General features: G+C 41.2%; 1 protein-coding gene across 3 annotated transcripts in view; it reads right to left on the bottom strand.

The window, feature by feature from the left end:
- Positions 1-790: 790 nt before the first annotated feature.
- Positions 791-27,602, bottom strand: part of PANK1 (pantothenate kinase 1) — a 34,206-nt gene continuing 7,394 nt past the window's right edge. Inside the window, exons 1-7 of one of the 3 annotated variants that reach the window (XM_042817917.1) lie at positions 26,513-26,780; positions 18,682-19,034; positions 9,460-9,713; positions 7,127-7,303; positions 6,605-6,728; positions 2,877-3,002; positions 791-2,229 (exon numbers count right to left, since the gene is read on the bottom strand). In XM_042817917.1, coding sequence (XP_042673851.1) covers positions 2,170-2,229; positions 2,877-3,002; positions 6,605-6,728; positions 7,127-7,303; positions 9,460-9,713; positions 18,682-19,034; positions 26,513-26,765 — 1,347 coding nt within the window. In that variant the 5' untranslated portion in view covers positions 26,766-26,780 and the 3' untranslated portion in view covers positions 791-2,169. Of the gene's footprint in view, positions 2,230-2,876; positions 3,003-6,604; positions 6,729-7,126; positions 7,304-9,459; positions 9,714-18,681; positions 19,035-26,172; positions 26,268-26,512; positions 26,781-27,602 lie in introns of those variants that run through there. The other 2 variants (XM_042817918.1, XM_042817919.1) reach the window with 2 other exon arrangements.

Here is a 27,602-nt window from a genome sequence, read left to right as displayed (position 1 = left end):
AGTAGGAAAAAAAACCCAACACACAAGAAGTCCCACCCCATAACCATGAAGCTGCCATGAGCACCGTCCTTAAAGCCAAGTAAATCTCTATTATCTATGTTATGCTTCCCTCTACTGTTTCATCTAGGAAGTGCAGTCACCCCCTTTAGAGTGACTACAAAAAGATAATTTGCAAAAAAAATGATGCATGTTCATTTATTCCTTTATATATAAATCAAACTGAACCAGAAAGATATTCATGCATTTTGTAAACGCCGATTCGAAGAAACAGCCAATTTGACAAAACAAACTATTATTTTAGAGCTGGAGCATGACCTGCATCATCTTTGTTCTTTGGATGTTAGATGTCTGGAATTACCTTGTCCTGAATCAATGTCAGAAGATTCTATGATAAAGATCATATTTCAAAGATCCTGCACCTAAACTCCATATACACATTTCCTCTGAATATTCCTTTAAAAAAAAAAAATTCAAGTTACTGGTAAAACTTGTAAATCAGCTTAATAAAAGTTTCATTTTGTTCATGAAAAATGAAAGGCATGGAGTAAAACTACTCCCACCTATCTCATGTTGATTATTACATGAAAAATCACCTGCAACATGCTAACATTCTGATGTAGTTATTTACAACCTATGACAAAAAAAAAAACCCAAAACGTCAGGCAAAAAAGATTCAAAGGCAAAGAAAAGTGAAGCACCAAAGAATTATCGTGGAAACAATTTGTCATACGTCACAAAGCAGTTATGCATGTCTTGTTACTGATTCCAAGGAATGAATTCCACAGACACATTAAAATCGTCAAAACAGTGGTGGTCTTTATTTCCATCAGACATGTTAACAATTAGGTTAATATGAATTCATTTCACCATCTGTGAGATATGGAAATTAATGATTATTAAAAAAGTGAATAAACCCCCTTCCAAAAATATACTGGATAATACATGTGTCTGAATTTTACACTACCCTCCCGATGAGCCCTTTATGCTATGTGACATGACATACAGCTCTACCAGACAAAATAATTTGTGGACTTCTTCAGCCTCTGATTTGTGAGCCTTCAAGGTTCCCAGGAAAAGCAAGCTTGTCCACCCTATGCAGCTAAGTACATAGATTTCAGAAGGATCTCACCTCAACACAAATATCTGGAGATTTGCCAATCAAACCAAGGTAGAAAATAACATACTGGAACAAACACTTAAACCTTGGTGTCCTGCAGGGAAAGTAAGCCTTAGCTTAAAAACAGAAAATGCATTAGCAATAATCTTTCTAACTTTAGAAACTGGGCTTTGGATAATGCAGTTAACGCTTGGTTTTGATCACCAGCAATTTAGAAATCACAGACTACAGAAAAGTCTTCAAATAAATTGAAGTAATCTCCTCCCTTTCCCACCTATCACCAAGTACGTACCATATAAATAACTACTGTACTACAGAGCTCTTCAGACAAATCACTTTCAACATTAATGGGATTTCATTTTAGTGTCAAGTTAGCAGCCTGTTCCTGATTGTGAAAATCAGGACAACTGAAGAATTAACTTTTCACCACACACTCTCCCTCCTAAAGTTCTACTGTGTTCTTGCCAAGAAACTCACGAAGTCACAGGAAAGCCTGTATTTTTATTTTTATTTTTTGACATGATGAGGGAAAGGTGTTAAATAAAAGCGACTCATCTAAAGAGAAAAGGCAACAAATCAACAACTAGTTTTCACAGTAAAAATGCATCAGCTTCGTAGTTTCATTTGAAACCAAGAACAAATCATGAAACGTCATGAAAATAAGAAAAAAATCTCCTAGAGTGATTACTAAATGAAGTTAAAATTACCACACTATGATCAGTAAACCCCAGAAGAAAAGCAGATGCCTTGTATCACAGATCCTACATTAAACAGTATACAGTTAAAATAATTCCATAAACTCTGTATGTTTGGCAACGTTGCACATTTTCCCCCTAAAAAATACAGTGTACAGAAAAAAAAATCTCAGTATTCCCAGTATGAACTCCGAAGTGTAAGCTCAAAACCCAGAAGTTAAAGATCAGCTAAAAGGATTTTAAATTATTTACAAATCCAGCAGTTAGAACTATCATAATGGCTTCATTTCCATCCTTGTAGTGGCTTTCACTCTTATCCAGCAGCATCTGCAGTAGATATCTCTTGAGACATCTTCATCATTGATCATCTGTCATTTTAAGCAATTCTAAAAGCGCCCCAACAGCTCCAAAATAACCCTTTAAATAAGACCAGAAAAACAAAACTAATCAAACATCCAAATCAGACATATGCATGAACATGTAAAGCCCCCCATCTTAGTAAAGCAATTAAAAAGACCTTTCTTACAAGATTGAACCTTGATGTGCCAATCTTTTCTGTATCTGAACTACAGCATAACGTGATCTTCTTTAAGTCCAAGAGAGCATTATATCAAGAAAAGTCTTATACAGTTCTCTAAAACCATTAAAAAATAAATATAAATATATAAACATATAACTACAGAAAAGCTATAAAGATGCTGTACGAAGGCAGTGTAGTTTCCCTTATAAACACAGCCATCTGAAAATCCCCTTAAAAACATCTGCCAAAATTCATTCTAGTTGAGGTTTATATGGAACAGCCCACAGAAGAGCACATTTGGTACTAGGACCAGGAAGCAGATTAAGATGTGCAACATTTAGTGCAACACAAATACCACAAAATTAGTGGTCAACCCAGGAAGTTAATGAGGGGTATTTTCCAATGAACTCATAATGAAATTATGCAGAACTCAGCTTGCACTTTGAAGCAACATCGTGGAAATTCTCCCCTTCAACTCCCTCAAAAAGTCAAAAACAATAAGACCTTCTCCTTACCAACAGAAATTCAACATATATTTCCTTACCTCATGTTCCAAAAACAGAGCTTTCAGCTGTCCCTTGGACCAGTAATCCATAGCATATGCTAGCACCTTCATTGAAATCATATTAATTCTGAGAAAGTTTCCAACAAATACCACTTTGTCGATGTTCTGTAAAATTGAAAAGCAGATCAGCAAAAATTAGATTCAGCTACACTATTTGTCTCATTCAACACATACTTCTGCCTCTACTATAAAGTTACATGGGTATTTTGAGATATGTATGTTCTCCAGACAGAGAAGTCTCAAAATAATTCTAGTTATTGACCACTACATATTAATGTTGCAAGAAAAGAAGTTTTATTCCAAACAGTGAGAGACTGGTAAAACAGATGGGGAATTTTTGCTTAGAAGCCCATGACCTAAGCTTCCACAGGAGTATCGAGGGAACATTAGAAATATATCCTCCAGAGTCCTCTAGTGAAGACTAACAGCAAAATCCTGCCAAGATAGGAATTACTAAGGGCTATATTCATACAACTCTATAAAGCCTAGCACTTTGTACACTTTGCTCTGCAGCAATCATTTTGCTATGAAGTGCAGTTCTGTGGTGTCCAGCAAGTAACATACTACACAAACACCTTCACCTGAATGCCTACTACTGGAGAGCAGGGATACCCAGATGCAAACATTTATTTAATCTCCAATGACTTGGAGTCACAATTGTGATTACAGTTCTCAAATCAGACACAAGATTACACATTTATTTACATAACTCGGGGTTATAGTAATACATCCACTTAGACCCTGCAGTCCCATCAGCATGCACCTGTATGCTTTCCTAAGGATTTACATTGCTCATACTAGGAAATTCTCAAGCTTCACAAGGCTGCTATTAAACATGGCCAAAAATACTCTGCATCCTCAAACAAGAAAGATAGAAAGAAAGGATACACATGTAACTATTTTCCTGCAAGTCAACACCACCAGATTGATTGGAACTTGTCTGAATTTTATTCTCATCAAAATTTTTTCTAATGAATATACACAGTAAGCTACTGTTATCAGAAATTCAAGCAAGAAGAACTCAACACAAAGAATTATTAAAAACTTTAATAGTCATATTTGTCTACTAGAATAGCAGCGTGTATTAACATGCAAGTTTCCTATCAGCTCTATTTTCCAACATTAACAATCTTTAACTGCGTGAAATCAAGGAATTTCCTATATGCTAGAATTGAAAACAGCTTTAGCATTTTTTAGGACTTAGAAAAATGAGCTACTTTATCTCTTAAGAGAGTCTTGCCATCTTACTTTCAAATTGTTCACAGCTGAAGTATCTGAAGTTGAAAGAAAGAAGCCTTCAACTCATAAAGGCTAGTGATGAAATGCTTGCCTACGCTAACCAAATATAACATCCTGGTGAAAATATGCACTCTTCCATTCTGGGGTTTTGGCTCTACTATTCAACAGCCTTGCAGTAGAAAACTATAGCATACCTTTGAGTAAAGTACATATTACATACTGGCCAATTTAATTGAACACTGGAATTTATATCAATGATGCAATAAGAAAATCCATCCTGCACATATTTTTGCAAGAAGGCTTGTAAAGATGTCTACATGCTCTGCTTGTATGAGAAGCGTAAACCAAGAAGATTGGTTTCCTTTACGTTTATCTGTTGTGCCTGGAACAAACTGTTTCAAATGGTGTGCAGCCAAATAGTTTCAGACTATGGAATTTTTCTACTCTCCTGCCAACTTCGTGCAAGTAAACTTTCCTTTGAAGTTCTGCAGGCTGAATATTTTATTTATTCCCCAGCCTCATTTTTTCCTGCACACATGCAAGTCATTTTCAACACAACATTAAGGATGCAATCACTGAAAAAAAAAAATTATGAAAACCCATGCTTCAGGGCATAAATTGATTTTGTCAAAGTGAGCTTCAACAAAACCCTAATCTAATACATACAGCATTTCACAAAATAATATCAAATTCAACTGTTTTCTAAGCATACAGCTCCCACTTGGCTGTTTCATTCACCAGACTTCTGGCAAGTTAGAGCTGTATCTCACAAAAACAATTTAGGTGTCTGGAGTATTTGTTAGAACAATAGCTTTCTTTGAGGAAAAAGTAACGCTATCTAAACAGCTGCCTTGCAACAATATACTACATTTGAAGTATTTTCAAAGGATATATAAAGCCACTGAATTAAGTTTTCTTTTGTTAAAGTCACAGAATAAATTTATTTCTCAAACGTTAGGCAAATTTTACTTTGATGTTGTCTAGGATGTGAAGCATACTTAATTTATCACTTACTCTCCTCCATAAAACGCTATGGATCACATCTAGTTTTTATATGTCTGTCCACAAAACGTAAGTGCTAGCAACTTTTTCACCATGACACAGAAGCATTAGTTTCATTAGTAGCCTATTTCCTCCTCTGAATGCATCGCATGTGGTTCCCTGCTGCAATTCTCCATGCTTTGATAGCCCTGTACAATGCTGCTTGAACTCCATGCCACAAGGCAACACTGTAAAGAAGCTGAAAGCAAAGAGAAGACTTGAAAGAGAATCATCAGGATTGAAAAACTGCCAAAAAGTACGGAGCCACTTTTCACAGTGAAGCAAGGTCATCAGTAACAATTGATAATAGCACACACAGACGTTTGTCTGTTCAAAATATAAGTGGCTCTAGAAAGGATATCAGCAACAAACATTTATTGGCATACGAATTTAATCATCAGAATCAAACCAAGAAGTCAATGGTACAGAAATGCTGAAGAGATTTAGCAGCTTGAATCAAAAACGGTAGATGAAATTTGAGATTAAGGAAATGGAATGAGATGGAGAAGGGGGAAAGACTTTGGTACTCAGACAAGTTCTAGATCAGCCACTACCATTCAAGAGAGGCTGTGATTAAGTGAGAAATTATTAATTACCTGCTATTTCTCAAAACAACAATGAAAAAAGCACCCAATGAAGCAATCAGATGGTCTGGGAATTTGTTTGGGATTTTGGATTACCTCTTTTAAAAATAAAAAAAGCACTTTTTCTTTTTAATAGAGAACACTGCAGAGCTAAAAACAGTAGTGTGTGAAAAAAAATCAGACAAATTTCTGGAGATCAAACAGAAAGAGAACCGTTACCATATAATAATGAAGAATGGAACTTACAGATCAAAAGAAATTCCTACATATTTATAAGAAGCTGTAAAGATGTACTCAACAGCCCATCCTTAGTTACCATGTCTAAAGAAAAGAATGCAACAAGCAACTAACAGGGGTCTTAAGTTAAAATAAACTGTATTTTCTCTCGATCCAATATAGTAAATACCATAACTACGACAAAATTTAATACAAAATACAATTCTAATCCATCACACTATGGAAACAAGCCGAGTAAAACAATCTGTCATGGTATAACAAGGTCTGTTATTAATTAAGAGGTGATATAAAAGCATTAATTTAGATTACAAAGGCATGCATATTTATCACAGTTTGAGAACAATTGGGCAGCTCCAAGTACCAATAGATTAAGCAGAGCTTTAAAGCCAACTGTTCTGCCCTCTTCTCTACTTCTGAAAATCAAAGTACCTTATGTTTTGCCTCAAAGCATTCGTGACAAATCCAAAGAGCTAGGAGAGATCATTAAATATATACCTATTTTCCAAGGTACATATCTACCATAAAGCAATTTGAATTTTTGTACTCTGATAACATTACTCCATTATTGCTAAATAGCTTAAGTTCATAGTAAATACACCATCTTACCTCATTCAGTGCACACATGCGAGCAATAGAACCAATGTTGTTGGTGATAGTAACCAAAGTAGCTCTGGCCAAGTCCTCCTTACTGATAGATTCTCTCTTTTCTTTACTCATCATATGGCCAAAGCTGTGGGAGAAAAATCATTCCTTTTAACATGAGGCATTTAGGAGTGCTAAAAGCCCTTAGAAACATTATTTAATGTTTCGCTTGGCTTTGATATCCGTTATCCTTAGACATAATGAAACTTGAAAAGTGATCATACTGAAAATAGACAGAAATAAGATGCCTCTTCATTAAGTAACTGCAATTCAATGAAAACAAACTGCAGAGTACTGCTTGTATCTGTTTAAAAAAAAAAAAAAAAAGGTAAGAAGTAGGTGAGAGATCCAAGGACAAACTACATGATACATTCAGAGTGACAGTTCCACATGGACACAGTGCATAGTTCAGGGACTATGCACTCAGTTCAACATACACAGTAAGTTTCCTATAAACTCCTTGAAAACAGCTTATTTAAAGTGTACCTTGAGGCTACAGCAGACCCTTGAAGGCCAAACCGCTCATAATCTCCTCCGTAAATATCCTTCACCAGTTTATCCACATTGGTGCTGTCTCCTTTCGCAGCCATTTCTAGCGCTTCTTCAAACGTCTCACAGCCAGTCAGCAAGCAGCAGAGGCCCAGGAATGTTCCTCCTCCCAGGCTAGAAAAGCACATTTCTTTCAGATCAGCAGCTTGAACTAGCTTTCAACACAGTTCTTCAGATTCTTGCTTTCAAAATGCTCTACACAGCTACCAATGGTAATACTGCAGCTCTTGAAGAAATGAAGAAAGAACCCTTTACTGAGCTCCTGCTTGACAGACATTCATAGTTCTAACTGAACCACTCTTTCTAATATCTAAATAGAAATGCTTAGTTGACAGTATGGCTCAATCCAACTCTGCAGTTATTTGTCTGCTATTGGTGGCACTCTAGCAAGTTTTCTTTGAATAACAATTAGCAGCCAGCAGATCACCTGAGTCAAGATAAGAGAATAAATGGCAAACAAAGCTAAGCATCTCTGCTGAAGTTAGTAGCTAAGATGGATCTTGTCCCCCTGGTAGTGGAACAGTCTAGTTGGATCCTGTTCAAAGCAAAGCATCAGCCCAGAACGTCTGCCTTGGCCTCCAGAGAACTTAGAATAAGGAGAATCATATCATTTGAAAAACTTGCACAGGATGAAGTGCAATATTTACAGACTTGAGCAGGGAGTGTTCTAACAGATTATTAACTCATCATTAAAATCCTACTGTGGACTCTGCTGTCTTTACAGACATGAACTTCAACTTACTAACCTCTAGATACATCCTTACTCTTTCTTAACCTTTGATAAAGTTTACTTATTGGCACAGATCACAGTCATGCTGACTGGAGCCAGTGTAAACAAGAGGACCAGTAAGACACATTTGCACTTCACAAAAATCACAGAAGGTTAGACAGGAACACAGTTCAGTCAGTGCTGTTAGATCATTAGGAAGGTCTTTCAGAACACAGCCAGTAGTGCTCTAATACATTCAATATCTGAACAGTGGGAAGCTGACATCAGCCATGAGACAGTATTGATTTCACCATCTGTAACAAGTCAGCAACCCACTGCACTCATGTTTTCCCTTTTGTAATGGAAAGGACTAGAAGCTCATCCACTCATACTGAAAGGGCCATGGTTGAAAAACAACCAGAAATGCAAGAAAATCAAAGCCTCTTAAGTTTGTGTTATTTTGTATTATACAGAAAATGGCTCACGTCTACATTTATGTTAAAGATATTTTAAATAATGCAACAGAAGTCACATGTACAGTCATTTGCAGTGAATATACATATGAAAAACTTTATTAATACATACCATGCCCTGAAGAACAGAAAGCAGCTTTGGAAGGGGCTATAACAAATCCAGAGCTCCTCTGGTTGTTGCTTTTGAAGTGGACTTTTTGTTTAAAGTCCTCATATTACTAATATGAAGCATACCAATGAGGAAAAAAGTGCATGGATCCATGTGTGCTTTTAATACTAGTTGAAAACATGCACACCCAGACTAAAATGGTTCCTACATCTAAGCATTTACTGTGGTCACATCTGTGAGTCAACTTAATCATGTCTCAAGCTGTTTTGTGACCTCAAGAGCAAAATTCTGCACCTACGCCATTGAAGGTATCCCAAGCTCTTCAACAGAGAGACCACATCTTAATCTTCTACTGAACACAGGCCAGAGGCCCTTTCAACTCAGCTGCATCTCACAAATGATTCCAGAGAGCACTAGCTGACACCAGCAGAAGTCACACCAGTGCTCAAGAACACAGATAATCAAATTCTAGTCTTTATACACTGGCATTCGTGAACCTACCAGCATCATCCACAGTCTACTGCTATCAATAAGGAAGCAAGATCCACTAAGATCCCTCTGCCAAAATCCAGTGGTAGGAGGCAATTCTACAAAGTTTTGCTGTACTCTGGATACACATTCTAACTATTAAGCAAGAGGTTTTTGCTCAGCCCAAATGTTTTTACTTTACTGCTGTGGCTAATATGGAGGATCAAAGCGTAGGGAGAACATTTATATACCAGGACAGCTCTACTTCAGTAACTCACAGCAAGAGACAGGAAGTAGAGAAGAACACCAAGAAGAGATTAAGGCAGCTCTGAAGCTGAGGGGATAAATTATTTCACTGACCCAAACCCCGCTCTGACAAAAACCTGAGCTATTTCCAGTCTTATTGCTACTGAGATTTAGAAGGCATGGGAAGATGAACACAATTTGGAGCTGCATATACAGCCACTGTCTGCTTCTATCTGTTGAATTTACTGAGCAAATAAATATTTACCTGGATCCTGTAACTCTCTTGTAATTGTCCTTAGAATACACAGCTAGGATGCTGACTCCTGAGCCCATGTTAACCAGCAGCATAGGATATGGATTATCAAGGCAGTAAGGCTTCTTCTGGCACTGTTCAGGATCTGTAGGATTTTCAAAATAATAGCACTCTGGTTGGCCATTGAAACCAACAGAATCAACATAAAGCAGGCCCTGGATCAAACAGTCCAATTCATCCAGTTTGTGGAGTTGCAGATCAGCAATCTGGAGCAGAACAAGAAATTAATAAATATTTCTTAGTATAATCCTACACTGAGAAGGAGAGAAAGCTCTGATGAAGCATTTTGATCACTTTAATAAAAAAGCATCACGCTATTTAAGCAGTGCAAAGGTCTAAGCATGAAATCAAAAGGAAATGGTATCGGCCTGACGACAGGTTCCTCTCAAAACAACGTGCGATGCAGCACTGCCCTTCAATTCCTTTACCTGCAAAATATTCCGTGCTTCTCAAGCAGTCCAGGAAATATTTCCCTCTCATTTACTGTCTGTGGCAGTAAATGTCTTTCCCTTTATCCCCATCCCAAGAGAGATGCCCTCTGAAGCTTCAGGACAGCATCTGACACTGGTGGGCAAAAAAGCAATCCTCAGGACACAAAGTGCTTTAACTCATCATCCAACTACATTTTCCCAGCAATTTAATGCAGTGTTTGATAGAACGAGTGAGGTCAGGAAATTGCAGTTAGACAAGAAGATAATTCAAGCTTTACGAAGTACACATTCTTATAATAATATGAATTAGGTATGCAGTGGATTATGCACACAAAATGTTATTTTAAAGCATTTCACCAGTGATATGAAAGCTGTTTCTTTGAATTTCAATCAGTATTTTAAAACACCTCAAGAAAAAATACAGTTTTCCACCAAATGTTGGGAATGCTATCTAAAAAGTAAACAAAAACAACCTCAAGCACATGCCCCCCGCATAATGTTTATAGAAATTAAACGCTATCAGAGGGCAGAAAAAAATTCTAAGGGCTTAAAACAGAGATTCTTTCAGATCCCACAGGTCACCCAGGACTGTGCTTCAGCGGACAGTCCTACATGTCACAGCACTCTGTTTACCAGAATTAGAAATTAGACTCATTTCTAGAAATAGGATATGGTGACAATCTGTAGGAAGCTTCCTTTCTAGATGACACTGAGTTCAGAATAGAAAAATTGCTCATCCAAATCCTGAGGTCATCTGTATCTTCACATCTGCACAAAGCATCTCATCTGCTCTACTTCTACCAGAAAAAGCAACAGGGCACTGGCAGCAAGAAGGAGCTGTACAGCTTGGAGCTGCTTCTCAAATATTTGCATATTACTACATATTTTTTTTTTTTAAACAGCTAATGGTTTATGAGGCTACTTCCCTCCTATTTCTAATTCTGGAAGCTGTATTAAGTCACCATAAAGAGAAGTTATTTCTGTGGAACAGGCACAGCCAACAGGTTACATTCTTTTGAGCTATTTAAAATCTCTCCCCTTAGGTTTTCTCACTCATGCACAGCTCTAACTTGTCTGGACTGAAAGCTGTTATACTGTTGAGGTCTGTCCTTCTTTTGTGTGTGCCAGTACTCAAAACCATAGAAGAGAAATAATACAAGACAAAAACTAGCAAAAAAACCCCAAGCAGATTAAAAGACCTCAGTGCAAATCCAGTTATTCATAGGACAACAGACACAGATGGGGGTCATTTCTTGTGCATCAGCATTTCCTCTGCAACATTTCAAATATCTCTGTGGTTTTCTTTGTTACCATAGGCTACACAAATTTCAATTGCAGAAGTGCAGTATAAAAGACTTGAACTATTCACCAGGCAAACAAAAGGAATAAGCACAAATGGAGAGGTGGAAATTAAAGGAACATTACAAAAACCTTAGGACTATTTTTGCAAACACCTTGGATTTCAGCTAATTCTTGCAATTAAAGGAAAAACCTTCAACTAAGAGTCCTGTGGTAAAAGGGATTAACACAGTAAATGATTCACACACTTCTTCCACAATGTTACATACAGTCCATAAAGTCATGACTAGTTAGAGGCTGCATTTGTTTTATTAAAACCCACAAGCGTTGCAAACAGAATCTTGCTCCCAACAGCTACACTGGCTACAGTAGTTCTCTGGTTGAAGTGCTTCAAAAGCCCCACTTCCCTCATTTACTCTATTAAATGTATGAACTAGATGCAGCATGACAAAGCGTGATCTAACAGAGATGCATTACATACAAAGATGCTGTGAAACAGAAGCCCACAACACGAAGAGTCATTAACAGATTTATGGCCCTTTCTGCCTAAAGCTCTGTCTGCCCTGAGGGCCATACAACCACAGCCACAAGTGTTACACTTTCACCACTACAGAAGCATGAGTGCTTGCACAGTACCAGCAAGCAATACAAACCTAAAAGAAAAACACTTCTGGCATCAGAGCAGAAACAGACAAAATGCTTGTTTCTACCAACTCTCTGCTCTGCCCACAACAGAGCAAGAAGCTCCTTTCAAGCCTAAGTTTTATTAGGTCCAATCTTCCATATACAAAAGACATTAAAATTTACTTTGGTTTTCATGGTTCTGTGATACATATAATAGCTGATATACTTTAAGGAGAAAAGCCATATGCTGCTTTTTTTTTTTAATGTATGATTTGCTAGAAAACAAACCACCTTTCCTGCACAGTTACAACAATCTGTTTCTCATTTCTGGAAGGCTGGAGTCTGGCATCAGCATTCCACACATATGCCTGCCCTCAGAGACCCACAGACTCTTCGCCCATCCCATCTCCGAGGCTCTGGGCACAACAACAAACCACCAGTTCTTTCCTCCCACAGCACCAATCAGGACACAGTTTCAAGAAACACAGTAACCCAGCCTCATACAAGGAGCCTTGCTGGAGCCAGGGCCACAATCACTTCCCAAGTCCCTTTCACTGTGTATAAAACTGCTTTTTCTCCATTCATTCTTTGCTCACAATGACCGAAGTAGCTCAACTGCATCACAAAACAGATGTGCCTGTAAACATCATAACTAATGGATGAGCAGCCTTACGTTTTTTTTTTCCTGCTACATCACCTGACCTCACTCCACTCTCTTTATCCACACCTTTCAGCTATACAAACCATCTCCCTGAAGGGAGCTGAAGTTTATGTGCAGAAATGCAGAAGAAAATTAGGAGCTCTTTAATTAAGCCAATTTTCATTGGATATTTTTCCTACAACTTCTTACAAAAATGTATTTGTAGATATTTTCCAGGCCTTTACATCCGCTGGTATGAAGGCAGACAGCATACTGCTCTACTTCACCTGCTCAGCACTCCTGCAATCGTATTCAGCATGCATCTCCTCTAGAAGAGTTTTGTGTCAAAGTGCTGTGAGAGGAAAAACAGCAAAACAGAGCAGTATGCTGGGTCCTGAAGGGAAAAATTAACATAGGAAAACCATATATACATTTTATAACTGAACTATTTTTCTGCCTTATGGCTCGACCATAGAAATTTCTCTTTCAGACTGCTTTTAAATACTGGGGGAAAGAAGGAAACAGAACATAGTGGACCTCAAAGAATTCCTCAGGACCTCCAAAAGCAGGAGACTCAGGACTTTAACTATTTCAAGATCTGGATGAAACACAGTAAGGGAGTGGTGATTGCTTCCAACTGACAGTTTGAGCCTCAGCAACAAACTCCTAAAACAGCTTATTTCAAGGATGTGCAAAAGGTTCGTTGTTACCATGCACAGACCAATCCTAAGGAAAATGAAAGCCTGCCTCTAGTTTTAAACATCTGAGGAGCACTGGAAAACAACACTGCCTGCTCAAGGCTTTTTTATGATACGCTCAGAATCAAGCCAGCTTTAGCTGTATTCACATATCAGACAGTACGATTGCAACTCAAACCTAGTAAGATCAACACCGTGGTGATGACAGGAGGACAGCTGACAAAGCCTTCCTGACAAAAAAAAAGCCACCAGTGTCAACTTGCTGCTCCTTTCAAGTGCGGAATCACAGGAGTGGAAGACTTGGGTCATGTTTGTTTGTTTTCATGAGCATGTAAATATTTCGACCTCAGGCAAGGAGAACACCAAACATCCCAGCTCATCTTCAGATGAACTGAGGGCAGCCATGACCTACATGCAGACTGGAAAAGCTTCATAAATCAACATCAGTACGCACAATCAGTATGCATACATCCCCTCAGCTTGTGAAAGGCTTCATCTCGTTGAAAATTCAAATTCCAAGCTCTGGAATTTCAAAAATTACGTGCAGTTTTGAGTTCATCTGGTCTAGGAGTTCAAATGAGGAATAAGAAAACACTTCTGAAAGAAACTGTTAGAACTGCAAGAACTTGCAAGGTTTTAATTATCAGTTACAACACCCTTGCTCACTGCATCACCTTGGCTTTTTATATTTGTTCCAGGCTTTGCTCCCTTTTTTTTTTTTTATTATATATAATAGTTCAGTCTATCTTTGCTTTTCATCTCCCTCCTATTACCGCTTGTCCACTTTATAATATGTACTTTGCTTTATGTTTTGATTGCTCTGACCTCAAACAAAACCCCTGCTCCCAAACCTGCTCCATTTTGAACTCTGATGCAATACTCCTCCCAGCTTCTTCCACACCCCGAGGCTGGAAAACATCCACTCAGAATCAAGAAAGACAAAGACTAATGCAACTAAAAGGTCAGCATAACATCCACTGAGGCAGAAGAGAATGCAGGACACTATATCAGCTTTGGGCAGTAAAGCACCAGCTTTACTTTACATGCTCCACAGCAGACTCCTTGTCCAGGTGGCTGAAAAGATGCATTCCCTCTTTCAACAGAGAAAAGATGCACACTGTCACTCTCCACTGCCCTTTGAAGTTTCCTAGATTCCTGCAGTGGCAGTAATGGAAGGTATCATGGCTACTTCACATGTTCTCTAGATCCAGACTCTTAACTCCAGCCCAGTTTCCACACTACAGTCCAGCACCTATAACCCCCAGCAGAGGTTTCCAACCTCCTGAAACAAGTGAGATGCAGCATGATCCTTGCTAGTCTTATGCCAACCTAGAGTTACATAGCTCACATATCCTACAAAACAGGGCAATGAGTTTACTTATAAAGATGAATACTGGAGGGCAGGTTGCAAAGAAGACTGAGCAAGGCTCTTGTCAGTGGTGCCTGGCATCAGGACAGGAGGCAAAGGGCACAAACTAAAGCACAAGAGATTGCATCTGTACATCATTAAACACTTCTGTGCTGTGCGGGTTGCCTACAGATGTTGAGTAGTCTCCCTCCTTACAGATCTTCAAAAGCCACCAGGACATGGTCCTGTGTACTGTCTGCTCTGGGTGTCACTGAGCAAGGCATGGACCAGATGGGCCCTAAGGTCCTATCAACATCAACCACCCTGTGAAACACAGTCTACTAATCATCCATAGACACTGTTATGTCACAAATGCTAAGGAAGGAAAAGGTTCTTTTTCTCACAAGTTTTTTTTCTTATAGATTATAAGGAAGTTCAAAATCCAAATTTGTGCTGGTAACAGACTTCCTCTTCCACCTTCCAACTTGCTTTACTAAGTGATTGGCTTTTGGCTCAGGTCCTGCTTCCACTGAAGCCAGCAGTAAAATTTCAGTGGAGCCAAGTCAGGCTCCCCAGTTATCAGGCAACAGGGATTTTGCAACAGGGCAGGCTTAGAGAGAGATCTGAAGAGTCTTTTCTTCCTTCATCCCCCAGCCATCCTTGATCTGACTTCCTTTACAAATCTAAGTGATAGCCTAAGAGTTTATTTCTCACAATGGCATGTGGAAGTGTGAATGGCTGTGAAAGTAACGTGACTGCTATCACAGAAGACGCAAAGAGCATAAGAGCTTTATATTACAGGTACATGGGGGAGTAAGTCCATGTGCTTTCCAGACCTAAAGAGGCAATATGGCTTAAACATTTATCTCCCCTATGAAGAAAGGCTAAGTGAACTGGGTCTGTTTAGCCTTGAGAAAAGAAGACTGGGGGAGGGGACCTGATCCAGGTCCATAAACATCTAAGGTGTGGGGGGCAGAGTGGCAAGGCCAGACTCTTTTCAGGAGTGTGTAGAGACAGGACAAGGGGACACAGCCAGAAATTGGAGCATAGGAAGTTCTGCACAAATGTGCGCAAGAACTTCTTTATGGTGAGGGTGACGGAGCACTGGAACAGGCTGCCCAGGGAGGTGGTGGAGTCTCCTTCTCTGGAGATATTCAAGACCTGCCTGGACACCTACTTGTGTGACCTGGGGTAGGGAACCTGCTTTGGCAGGGGGGTTGGATTAGATGATCTCTGGAGGTCCTTTCCAACCCCTATTGATTCTGTGATTTATAGAAGATGGGAAGTGACAATAAACGGTTGGAGAATGGAGGGAGAATGATCAGAATAAGCTGACAGATTCATCTACGGCTTAATTGTACTGTTATCTAAACGTGACATTGAGCCATAAAGACCAGTTACAAAGGGAAGGAAAAAAAGAAACAAAGAACCCCCTCACATATACACAAGAAAAAAATAAGCTGGAAACAGTTTTTTCAGTGAATTACTTGTTGGTGCTCTTCAGTGAGCATTAAAGTATAACCACATTATTGGTAAAATTATTTCATTGGTCTACTTTAATGAATGCATTCACTTTTCCTACTTCTGAGGGAAGCATTCAGGTCTTAGGAGTGAATTAAGTGATCTGAAGGCTACTGATCATTATTGCTAGCAGTCATCACACAATCTTTGACGACTTTTCCAGGTCTGTTTCTTCCAACAGCATGCATCACAAGACAAGGAGGTCAGTCAGATGATCAAACCTACTTGGCTCTGTAGGTTTAGCTGCCTTCCTATGACAAAATGCACAGTCTTCAGGAAAACAAAATTTTAATTTTTACTTTTTAAATACACAAAAGCAATAGAGGTGTCTAGTAAAAGCTATTCAACTTACTCAGAGATCCAAAATAAGACACCGAAATAAAAAAGTATGAAAGTATTTGCTTGTTTATTTTAAGGAGAAAGAGAAACTGCAATTTTAGAAGCAAACTTTTGGGTTTGAGTACATTATTTTATAATACTTGGATTTTTTCCATCCTAAATCTACACAATCCTAAAAGCGTTGCAAACATTTAGAAATACTATGAAAGACAAACAACTTAAAAGCACGTGCATGGGGAAAAGGAGAACTAGAACAAAACTACATTATCTCTCCAGCCTTTTCATGAGTTTCTTTGCACTTCACCAGATTTCTTCATGAAATTAACTTCTAGAACCATGCTTCAGTTTTTCCACATTCTTCTAACAGAAACAGTAAGATTTAAAGCCTCCTCACTATAAGGTGCTATATAATATCGAGTTCTGCAGCAGCAGGATATTAGGCTTGGCACTTGTCCTCTACTTCTGTAGGTACATTAAAGTGACCAAATATTTGGATTAAGCATTTTAAGACTTTGAGTGCACTTCTACTGATGAAGTTGACACTGGACAACAGCTTCAGAACACACTGAGATGGCTAGCTATTTTAACAGCAGCTGATCTGGCATGACAATTTAAGTGCTCGTACCCAGGCCACTTCGCCCTCCCAAAGATACTTAACAAGCAAACCCTCATGTAATCGACAGTATTTTGCTTCTGTAATACTCCATATCACAGCTTGCGCCAAGAAATGTTTGTTTTGAAAGACAGTGTGGACTGAGTAACTGCAAGAAAAGGTGTCCAAAACACTCACCTCAGGTGTAAGTGCACTCCACCAATTGCACAATGCTGTAAAATATTCCAGACAGCCTTTATTATAGTGTTTTTCCTTAAACTATCTGCACATAAGCGCTGTAGCACACAACATACGATTTATGTCCATAAGTAATCAGATACGAGACCTCATTTTTGTACAACAGCTAGCCACAACTTCAACTAAAACTTCCAGCACTGCATCCAGCTGAACTTGGTGAGACTGGTGCCTCACTGAAAATTGCCTATTTTTAGCAGATAAGCTCAAAACTATGCAGAGAGATGTCTTGCTGCAACAGTAACCAAGTAACTTCCAGTTCAGTTCCACAGCTAAGGGAACAAGGTACGCACACTTTCTTATTAAGGAAGCTACTCCAGCTTGTATTGCATGACACCAAAAAGAAATTTGGTAATACTTAGCACTCAAAAGGAATAACCAGCCTCTCCAGAAAGCCATAAAATAACCTCTGATTGTTACTAGATAGTGTGATCTGAATCATCCCTGAGCACATGCAACTGGAATTAAGGCCACACTAACTAGTGCTAAGATTCACCTCAGCCCATGGTGCCTGACATTACCTACACAAGGCAAAAAAAACAATACCTGTCCCTTTTGAGAACTCAATCATCAGTAGAGCCTAACACATGACTTGCAACCAGCCTAAAGGACAAAAAACCTGGTACTAGCAGCAGACAGCTACAGCAAACTGGCTTCTTTCATGTCAAATACATCACTTACTGAAAATCACTGCACAACAGAGTTGGAGTTCTTGCTCATCTCCTGTAGAACTCTCTTCCCTTGAGGAACTGGAGGCTCTTAGTCACCTGATAGGTGTGGGGTATTAAAGAAAAAACCTGCTTGTATTGCAGAATGCTTGGAATTAAAAGTAAGCACAAAGTCAAAGTCTGTAATTCAAAAACAGATGTTAAATGGGCATGATAGCTTTCTATACAGAAGCAGTTGCAGATAAACAGCTGCTGTAACCTGTCACCCCCAGCAGCTACCCCTCACCATCAACATCAGGTTGGAAGCAAGCAACAGAAGTGTCAGAACTGTCTAAGTAAATAACTCACATTAATCTTTGCAAGAACACTCTGGTACAGGATAACTAGCATGATAGGCAACGGCCCCCCCATAACTTCCTCAATGAAGTCTCAAAGCTATTGTAATACACCCTCAGTTGATTACAAGGCATCTGATCACCACAGCAATACTCTTCTGTTTACTCAAGACACACAACACAGTAATAATTCAGGTAGGATACACATTAGCCTCCACATCCTCTCTTGCCTTCTCCATGTTCTCAGCAATTCCAGCAATTAGCAAATATGCATTGATACTGTTAATCATAAGAATTCTGATGAGTAAAATGTGTTTTCTCTGCAAGTTTTAGTTGAGAAAAAGAATCATGATTGGTTTTATTTTTTTTTTTTTCCTTTGCAGTCAGGTGCTTCCCATTGAACCCACACAAACTGTTCACTTACCGTTCTAAAGTCCTCCTCAAATTTGTAAGCTCCACCTCCTGTGGCACAGAGTGTAGTATGCAAACTGGAGAAGTTCTTTTCACTACCCATCTGTATGAACCTGTGCATGGCACAGCTGGGAAAGCGGATGAAGTGCAGGTTTCCTTTGCGTCCACACATGGTCAAATTTTTCAGTTCTAGGTGGACATCACGAATGCCAGTTTTACCATAGGCTGTATTGGAGGTCAGGTATTTCCTAATGCTTTTCAGGTTTTCCACCTCCTCTTGTTCCTCTTCTGCAGTAATGTCCTTAGGTTCAAAGTAGACCAGTTTAACCAACGTTCCACCAATATCCATTCCAAACCATGGAAACGCTAAGGATGGGGAGTGTGAGGAAGAAGAAAGAGAAAGCCACCATAAATACACAGGTTAGCCACAGCACTTAAAATATTTGTTGAATGACAATTCAGTGACAGTTACAGTATCAGCATCTGTACCTGAAAGCCTGTGGTGACTTACGTGTCCAATTCACATGTACTACATCCTAAGATAAGACTCTGTTAAGCCTCAGTTAACAAAAAGAATAAAGACAGTCCCAAAAAATCCTTCTCTGAAAAAGCAGGTTTGTAGCAATACAAAATACTTTTCCCAAGAAAACACTTCAGTCAGCACCTTTTGATAGTGCATGTCCACAGTTTCATCCAGCCTGACTCTCAGCTCCAATTCTTAAAGTAAACTAGGGGGGACACAAACAAAGAGGAGAGCAACATTCCTTGAGTCACATTCCTACTGCTTCACGCCTACAATTCCCCCTCTGATACCACAGAATCACTGAATACCGATCGGAATTCCCACAGCTGCAGTGCTCTGAAGAGCAGCACTCTGTAACTCTCCTGTTCTGGTGGGAGTCTTTCCAACCCACCAGAACTAGTATCTCTGTTACAAACTTTCTGCCAGTATGCGCAAGAGTTAAAACCCATCGACAGTCATCTTCTCTGCTGGTGTGTGCATTAGATTATCAGACAGTTACACAAGAAATGCCATTATTTGCTTCTCAGCACGCACATGCCACAACCTGAATCAGGTTGGTTTGCCTGCTCTGCTTATAAATACACAAGTTACCTGGCTTACTATTTAAAACTTCATTAAGCAACGAGAAGTGAGACTCTTGCACAGGTACTGCAGAAAGAAACAGCTAGCAGCAGTTAGGCAAATTTAAATCAAGTACTCAAGAACAGCAGGCATGCAGTCACCTCCCTGCTTGCACCAAGAAGCAGGCTGACATGATAGAAATGCAATCTTCCAAAGCAGGGCATCCCAAATTAGTGCTGAGGTGAACTGCAAACCATGGACACCACAAGCATTACTGTTTTTTTTTCTGCTGGTGAACCCAGCTATAAACAACTTGGGAAAGGATTTGAGCAAGCATATCAGATACTGATCACACTTCTTTCTCAGGTGATCACAGAGCAGCATTAAGTTACTAAATATCAGGCTGAAAGAAGCTTAGAGTCTTATTTTCCACCACAAAGAGCTCAGCCAATGCCTCATTCTTGGCTAGCTGGCTGAGCAGCTCATACATCTCAGGATATTCTATGTTTCTAAATTTCACAATTGTTATTACAAACAGAAGAAAAAAAAGTGAAAAACCTTTCAGTGCCAGATGCTTAAAACAGCTGCTTTGTTCTACTGTTACTGTACACCAAATGATGGAATCATCAATTTCTCCCTGCTTTCCATAAGTACAGGGAGAACATACAGAAAGAAGCTCCCATGAAGTCACTTGCTTGCTGTTCACTATCCTTAAGAGCACCAAATGCTATCTATTGTAAAGCCTGTTTAATTTCATTTTCCACTCCCAGCAAGCTGCAAGATGCGAAGACACTGATAAGAAGCCCAGCTTGAAGTTTGGTACGTGGGGTCCCTGAACCATAAACAAGTGTTTTAAAAACAGACTTCATTTTGATGACGCAAAAGACTTCACCATGCAGTAACCTGTAACTCAATCACTTTTAGAATTATAAGACAAATATTTAAGTAAAAATAATCTAGTCACACCGTACTGCATTATAACACAGTGGAGCTCAGGACATCAATCCCATTAGAGATTTGCACAAATCTTTGCTTAAGCTGCTGAGAACTTTAATTACTTGTCACACTGGAACAGTAAGTCTCTTCCACATAGTATGCATCTTAACTATACAAGTAAAAAGTTTAGTGTTCAAGTGCAGCATGACTGGACTATGCCATGCAGACCTAAACTAACGCTAACTAGAAGCAACATCTACATCAACAGCTGCAGATGGATTGTAGCAGAATTTATGTCCACATATTTAAGATTCAACCTTTGAGAGGGAAGAAGCATTCCTTGCTCTTACCAAATACAAATCTGGCAATAAAGGCGTGAGCACTGTAAGTTAGAGTTACCCATAAATGACTGCTAAGACATTTACATCTTTGCTTCCTGAGAAGCCATAGTTAAATCATTAAGAAGTAAGAACTACCATTAAAAAAAAAAAAAAAAAAAAAAAAAAAAAAAAAACACACAACTACTCTCAAGTTATTTCAAGCCAGTACAGTTCTTGGCAGAGGTACATGATGCTCATCTAGAAAAGAAATGGAAATACAAAGACTTTTTTTTCCAGTTTATTCTCTGTGGATCTAAAGTCCTTTCATTTTGATGTGAGCTAAATGGTGAGCTGCAGAGAAAAAGGACATCGCTCCTAAAACAGCAGCAGTTTTCTTCAGCACAAGTAAACAAAGAGCACAAGATCAGACAACAACTGTTACTTCAGTCACATGGGGTAACAGCTTAGAATCCTTCACACAGCTGTTAACACTGCAACCTGGCTCCAATTCCCCTGCAATAAAGGAGACATTTTGACTCGTTAACCAATTAGGAAATAAACCAAGTGTCCAAGTTGCTAATAAGCTCTGGTGACATTCACATAATTTCCACATAACTGGAATCACAGTAGAAACACTCATGTATCCCAGTGATTATTTTAACTCTTAGTTCATTGTAGCTTTTGTAACCAATATACCTCTAAACAAAACACACCACTCAAGCACCATTAGGTCTCCTCAGCACCTTCAGACAACTCTCTGTGTACCTGCACACTCACTGCAGCTAATCTTCACCTTCTCAAAGACAGTCTGCAACATGCACAATGGCCCAATGTAACCTATGACTGTGGAGAAAACAAAACTGCCTTACTGTAATTTTGTACTGCAGCAAGCCATAAAAAGTGGTAACACTAAAATGTAGACCTATATCTCATAGAACTGACACAGAAAGCATCAAGATGAACCATGTGCTCTTAAAGCCTACCATAAATCAAAGGCTTTGCTTATCTTCTTGTGAAAATGCGTTCTCTTTATGTTAATAAACAGCACCAACTACTTATTGGTTTGTTACTGACAGATAAAATTCTTATTAGTCTAAAACCTAGCTGCAGCAGCACGTGACAATGCAAACTGAAGGTATCGCCAGCATTGCATAATGAGGTAATCTGATGCACACTAACAGCTGTGCTATCTAGGGGAAAGGTCCACCCATGAGAAATTCCACGACACACTTCACCTAGTTTTTTTAGCAAACTTTGAACAGCGTGAACCCATAAAGCTTTTCTTATAAGGCATATTCCATCCAGAACTGAAGAGGTTTCATTTTTCAAAACCCTACAGTCGACATACTGTTTAAGGCAGAGAAGAGGGGAAGGAGCATCAAATCCTAACCTGCTCCTCATTCACAATTCCTCAGGGGAAGAGAACTCCTGTGTCACTCAGCAACAGTGCCCTGTTAAACGGCTTAACAAAGGGCAACCTCCTTCACGCATTTAAACAACCACAACACAAAGTTGGCTCAATCTTTTTACTCTTCAAATCTTACAATGAGATTATGCCCGATTCCTTCTTCCTATCAATATATTTGTGACCGATTTCCAGCAATTCCTCTTCTGCTAAAGCTGTCTCAGCTCATACATTTCCCCTTGCAAGACTGGCGTAACACCTCTGCAGCCCTCACTGGGCACACCTGGCCAGCTTCACTCAGCCTTTCACTAATTAGGAATTTCTTTCCCTTTTCCCACACTTGTTTTATTTATTTTTTTTTTAAATCTCTCTCAAGCAAAGGTACAGTATCTCAATATTTTATCAGTATCTTAAATGGCGCTATCAGCATTCTTTGCTATCTCCACCATGAATATCTCAGATAAAAGACCTTAGGTTCAGCTGTCTTTTTTCCTCCCTCCCTGACTCGTGATGAAATCCTATGATTTCATTTCCATCTCATTTCCATAGCTTGATACACTGGCAAGCTAAGAACTTTCCTGCTTTAAATGGGGCTGGAAGAGTGGAGAGAAAGCCAAAGCTAAAAATAGAGGGGGGGAACAAAAAACAAAACAAGAGTCATGGGTCAGATGGGCTAACATTCTCACTGCTGCTTTCCACTTAAGACATTGCTAATGATTTACACATGTTTCAGTTATTCCTTCCCATTATACAATTATTTTGAGTGATTCAAACCTGGCTTAAATGGAAGTTTTTGTTTTCCTTTGAATGTAAATAGAATATACATCTTTAAAGATTAATTTCAGCTGCTTAGCACAGGAAGTTTTTCCAAACATTGCAGATCTACAGCTAAATAAATTCCCCAAATGTTAAATGACACCTTCCAGACCATTTTCAGCAGTGAAGTCTTGCAGAACACCTGCCTGCTCAGCAGCAAGGGAAAGAAAAACCTTCGTAACAGAAGGCAGAACTGTTTGCCAGGCAGGTGTGACCATCCATACATATGTACTCTCATTACCACAAACTGATTTCTGAAGATAGCAGTGAGAGACTGGGTCACTACCTGATCAGCACAGTTTCATGGAAAACCAGCTTACCAAATACCAACCTCACAAAGCTATAAGAAACAACTTATCTGCTGAAGAGAAATTCCTCACCAGCAACCAGCTTGACAGCGCCCAGCCCAATGGCACTGACAAGATCTGTATACATTTCCCATTCCTGCTGGCAAAGCACAACCTTGGCAGTACAGCTGGAATGCAGTTGGATCTCACAGTAACGCAGGCCACACCAACCAGCTCAAGTGTTTCCCATCAGCCCCATTCTTCAGGCAACCCTAGCATCCATCTACATGAAAACCAGCTGGGGACCAACATTAAGCAGCACTGCACCAGAAGTCATTCTTAAGATTAAAATCCTGTGGGATATTGCTCTACTCCAGACCAATTTTCAGTTGCCAACACCACATTCACTGTGCTGACCAAAACCATCTCATTTCTGTACTCTCCATTAAAATCTAGACCGTAATTGTGGCACTCCACGTTTAACATCACCACTAGGTCTTATGCAACAAAAAAATCTGGGCTTAAGTAACACTGCACAGTTATGCTGCACCCAAGCATCACAGATGTAACAATATCAATATTGGCCAAAAACATTATTTGCTGAGAAGCAACAACTAAGTGTTCATAAATCAACCACAGAAGCTACAACATGCATTAGCTGTGAAGTCATGACACCCCTGAGCACGCATTCTGTGACCTCTACCTATTGCCTACTGACTTGGGGCGAGATGCCAGATATTGGTCTGGAGAGCAACCCCAAAGTTTCACTCTCATCTAAGAAAAGCAATCCAATTAAGGCATACAGCTGCTTCTTTCCTATGCCTGTCATAGGTCAGAAGGACAATGAAGCAGACCCCAGGCTCCCCCTGAGCACAGGCTGAGCAGACAAGAGCACAAGCTCCAAAAAGAACATTCCCTTCTCTGAGAGGAAAAAGGCCTGAGAATGTAGAAGACTGTCTCACTTTAGCAGAAAGTAAAAGCACTCAGTATTTATTCTGTAAGGATTTAAAGGAATTGTTGCTACAGAAAGATAACTTCATGTGTTGGAATATTGGGAAATACTAATTATCTTCCTCCCCATGCAAAGCAAACCCCGCAATCAATACTCAGGGCTTACACATCATGTGGCAACCGCACTGCATTTTGCAATGTGTCCCCGAGCACAGAACAAACATCAGCAGAGGGTGCAATTAAATACAAAAACCAGAAAAACGGGAATATATAGTGTGTTCTAGAGACGGATACACCTACAACTTCACAACACTAGAACTGGAGTCAGATTTAATTAACTTTTTCAATCTAAACAATGCCTTGTCACGCTTTCCTGCAAGAAAATGAATAGCAAATTTACTCCTGCACATAAATGAAAAACCACAAAATCAACAAGAACTCATGACTCTTATTTAGCAAAGAAATACTCCACACAACAGCTTTTAAGAGTTCTGCTCTCACCTGCTGCTCCCATCCCCACCTTCTCCAGAACGCCCACAGCCGAGGGTTCAGCTGTTGCACATTTCAGGCAATACAGCCACTGTCACCTGGCTCTGCACCCTGATTAGTTTTTTTCTTTTCCCCTCAATATACGAAAGAAACCAAATTCCTTGTTCTATCTGGCTTGAGTAACTACACAAAAACATACAAGTCTTTGCAACGCTAAAAACTACTCTAAGTTTGAAATGCAAGTTTATATCCTCTTACTTGCATCAAATAAACATGCAGCTTAATCCAAGAGCTGCAGCTTTTCTTCTTGAATGAAAATTTGAAGCTACACAAGAACTCCATAAGAACGGTTCACACTAGAGAATGATGTGGTTACCAACACGTTACATTTCGTAGGAGCCCATAATTTTCCCCAGGTAGTGCAAGAACTATGCAATTCTGCAACAAAAGAATGTGTTGAGGCAAGGGGCATGCAGAACTTAGCAAAAACTAATCTGACAAGCAGAAGGCACGGATGAAGTGGCCTTGGGAAAGCTGCATCCCTCCAAAGCTATTTCTGACTTTTTATTCTTCTCAAAGAGATGCCTGCATACATTTGTTTCAATATTAAAGAAAAAACAAGCAAACAAAAACCACAAAAAAAAAAAAAAAAAAAAAAAAAAAAAAAAAAAAAAAAACAAAAAAACCACTCTGAGCAGTGGAACACATAGCACTTCATACTGAACAGAGATGTCCCCAGGTTTGGCAGCAGGCAGCTGCAAGCATGCCTCTATCCCTCATTACCCTTTCAGAACATGCTGATCTCGGAAAAGGAAGGAAACATGCATTGGTTCTACTTGAAGGAACAGCAAAGTAGTGTGCCCACAGCAGGGTGCTCCTTAGCTGTGCTGCTCTGCTGCTGGTGCCTGCCCAGGCACTGCACAGCAGCTCCATACCTGTATACATGTTAACCACGACCAAGCAAATGAAGCACATTGCTTCCTAATCGCCGAGCCTAACACAACAAAGCACATCAGAAACATAGATGTCACAGCCTTAAATCACGAGGCGAATCCACTGACACCTCCCAGACCAACGAAAAACCAGAGGCAACGCTCATAAGCAGCACATCACCAAATCAGTTTCTGGTTGTGCGTTTCTCCAGCCCAACGAAGTAGTGCAGAGCTCCCTGCACCACTCTCCCCTCCGCCCGCGGCTCAGCGCGGCCGCTACTTACAGCGCTGCTTGTGCGCTATGAGCTTCATGGGCGCGTCCGGGAGGCTGCTCGGCCGGCGGGACCCTGCTGCCTGGCTGCTGCCTGGCTGCGGGGGTGCCGTCAGCCCGCATTCGTGCCGGGCCGCCGCTCCCTGCCCGCTGCCGCCCCATTGGCGCAGGGCGGGGCCGTGCCCTGCCTCCGCCGCCGCATTGGCCGGCACCGAGGGCCTTCGCTCCGCCCGGCCGGAACGGGAGGGGGGGTCCGCGATTGGGGCGGGAGAGGGGCTGGGGCAGCGCGGGGAGGGCTGCGGTGCCGGGGGGGTGGGTGGGCGCCGAGCCGCGCTGCCGCGCCCATCACTTACGTGGCCTGTGCCGCCGTCCCGAGTCCACCCTGCGGCGCAACCTGCATTTCTTGGCCGGGGAGCCACGTCCGAGCGGCGGCGGCGGCTCCGGGCGGAGCAGTAGCGGGTGCGGCGTCTCCCCACAGCCACCGTTACTGAGCGTCGGGCCCGCAGGGTGGAAGCCGTTGTGCAGCAGCCCGCCGCGCAGCGAGCAGGAGGCGGCGGACGGTGCCCCCGTTGCGGCCGCGGGCTGCGCGCGGAGCTGCTCCCCCATGGCGGCGGTGTCTCTCTCCCCTTTGTCTCCCGGCTCAGCTCCAGCGGGGCGCGGCGGAGCCTCCGCTTACGCCGCCAGCAGCTCCGCGCGCCGGGGATGCGGCGCCCGTCCGCCCTCTCCCCCCTCCCTCGCGGGGACGGCGCAGGCGTGGTGGCGGCCGCGGCGCGCTGCAGAGGGGCGGCCGCCGCCCTTCGGCGGGAACGCGGCGCCCCCAGCTCGCGCGACCCCGGCACCTGCGGGCCCCGGGCAGGCGGCTCCCGGCGCCTGTCCCCGCCCCGCGGGTTCGCCCCCAGCCCGCGGGCACGCCCTGCCTCATCCGGAGCCATCGGGGCAGCGCTCCGCTCTGTGCCCGGCGTCACGTGTCCCGGAGCGGTCGGGAGCGACGCGCGCGACCTTGAGCGCGGCCGACCTCGCGCGTTTTCCCTATCTCGGCGTTCCCTGCGCAGCGCTGCTGCTCGTCCTCTAACCGTGATTTATGGCCCGGCGGAAAAACACATTTTCTGAATGGAGTGTAAATACATCAAATATCCAGTGGCTACAGATATACAAATACACAGTGACTACGCTGCGGCATCGCGTATCCAGCCGCACAACGCTCGGTCGGTTCTGCCCCATGCACGGTCACTTCTACACAGCCGCCCGTCACCGCACAGATGACGGGCCATTCTAAGAGCCGGTCGCATAGCGGCTTCTCCTCACACCTACCACTGACACAGGACACGGGCCCTGCACTGCACACCAACCTCACCACAGGAAGGTTAGTTGTACCTGGCCCCAGCCAGGGATACAGCAGTGCAGCCCAACGGAACAGCCTTGAGAGGGATAATGTGAAGTTAT

This window comes from Centrocercus urophasianus, unplaced genomic scaffold, assembly GCF_019232065.1.
Source record: "Centrocercus urophasianus isolate 14NV4802_14NV808 unplaced genomic scaffold, USGS_Curo_1.0 seq_17, whole genome shotgun sequence".
Taxonomy (NCBI): Eukaryota; Metazoa; Chordata; class Aves; order Galliformes; family Phasianidae; genus Centrocercus; species Centrocercus urophasianus.
This window is presented reverse-complemented; position numbering and strand designations above follow the sequence as displayed.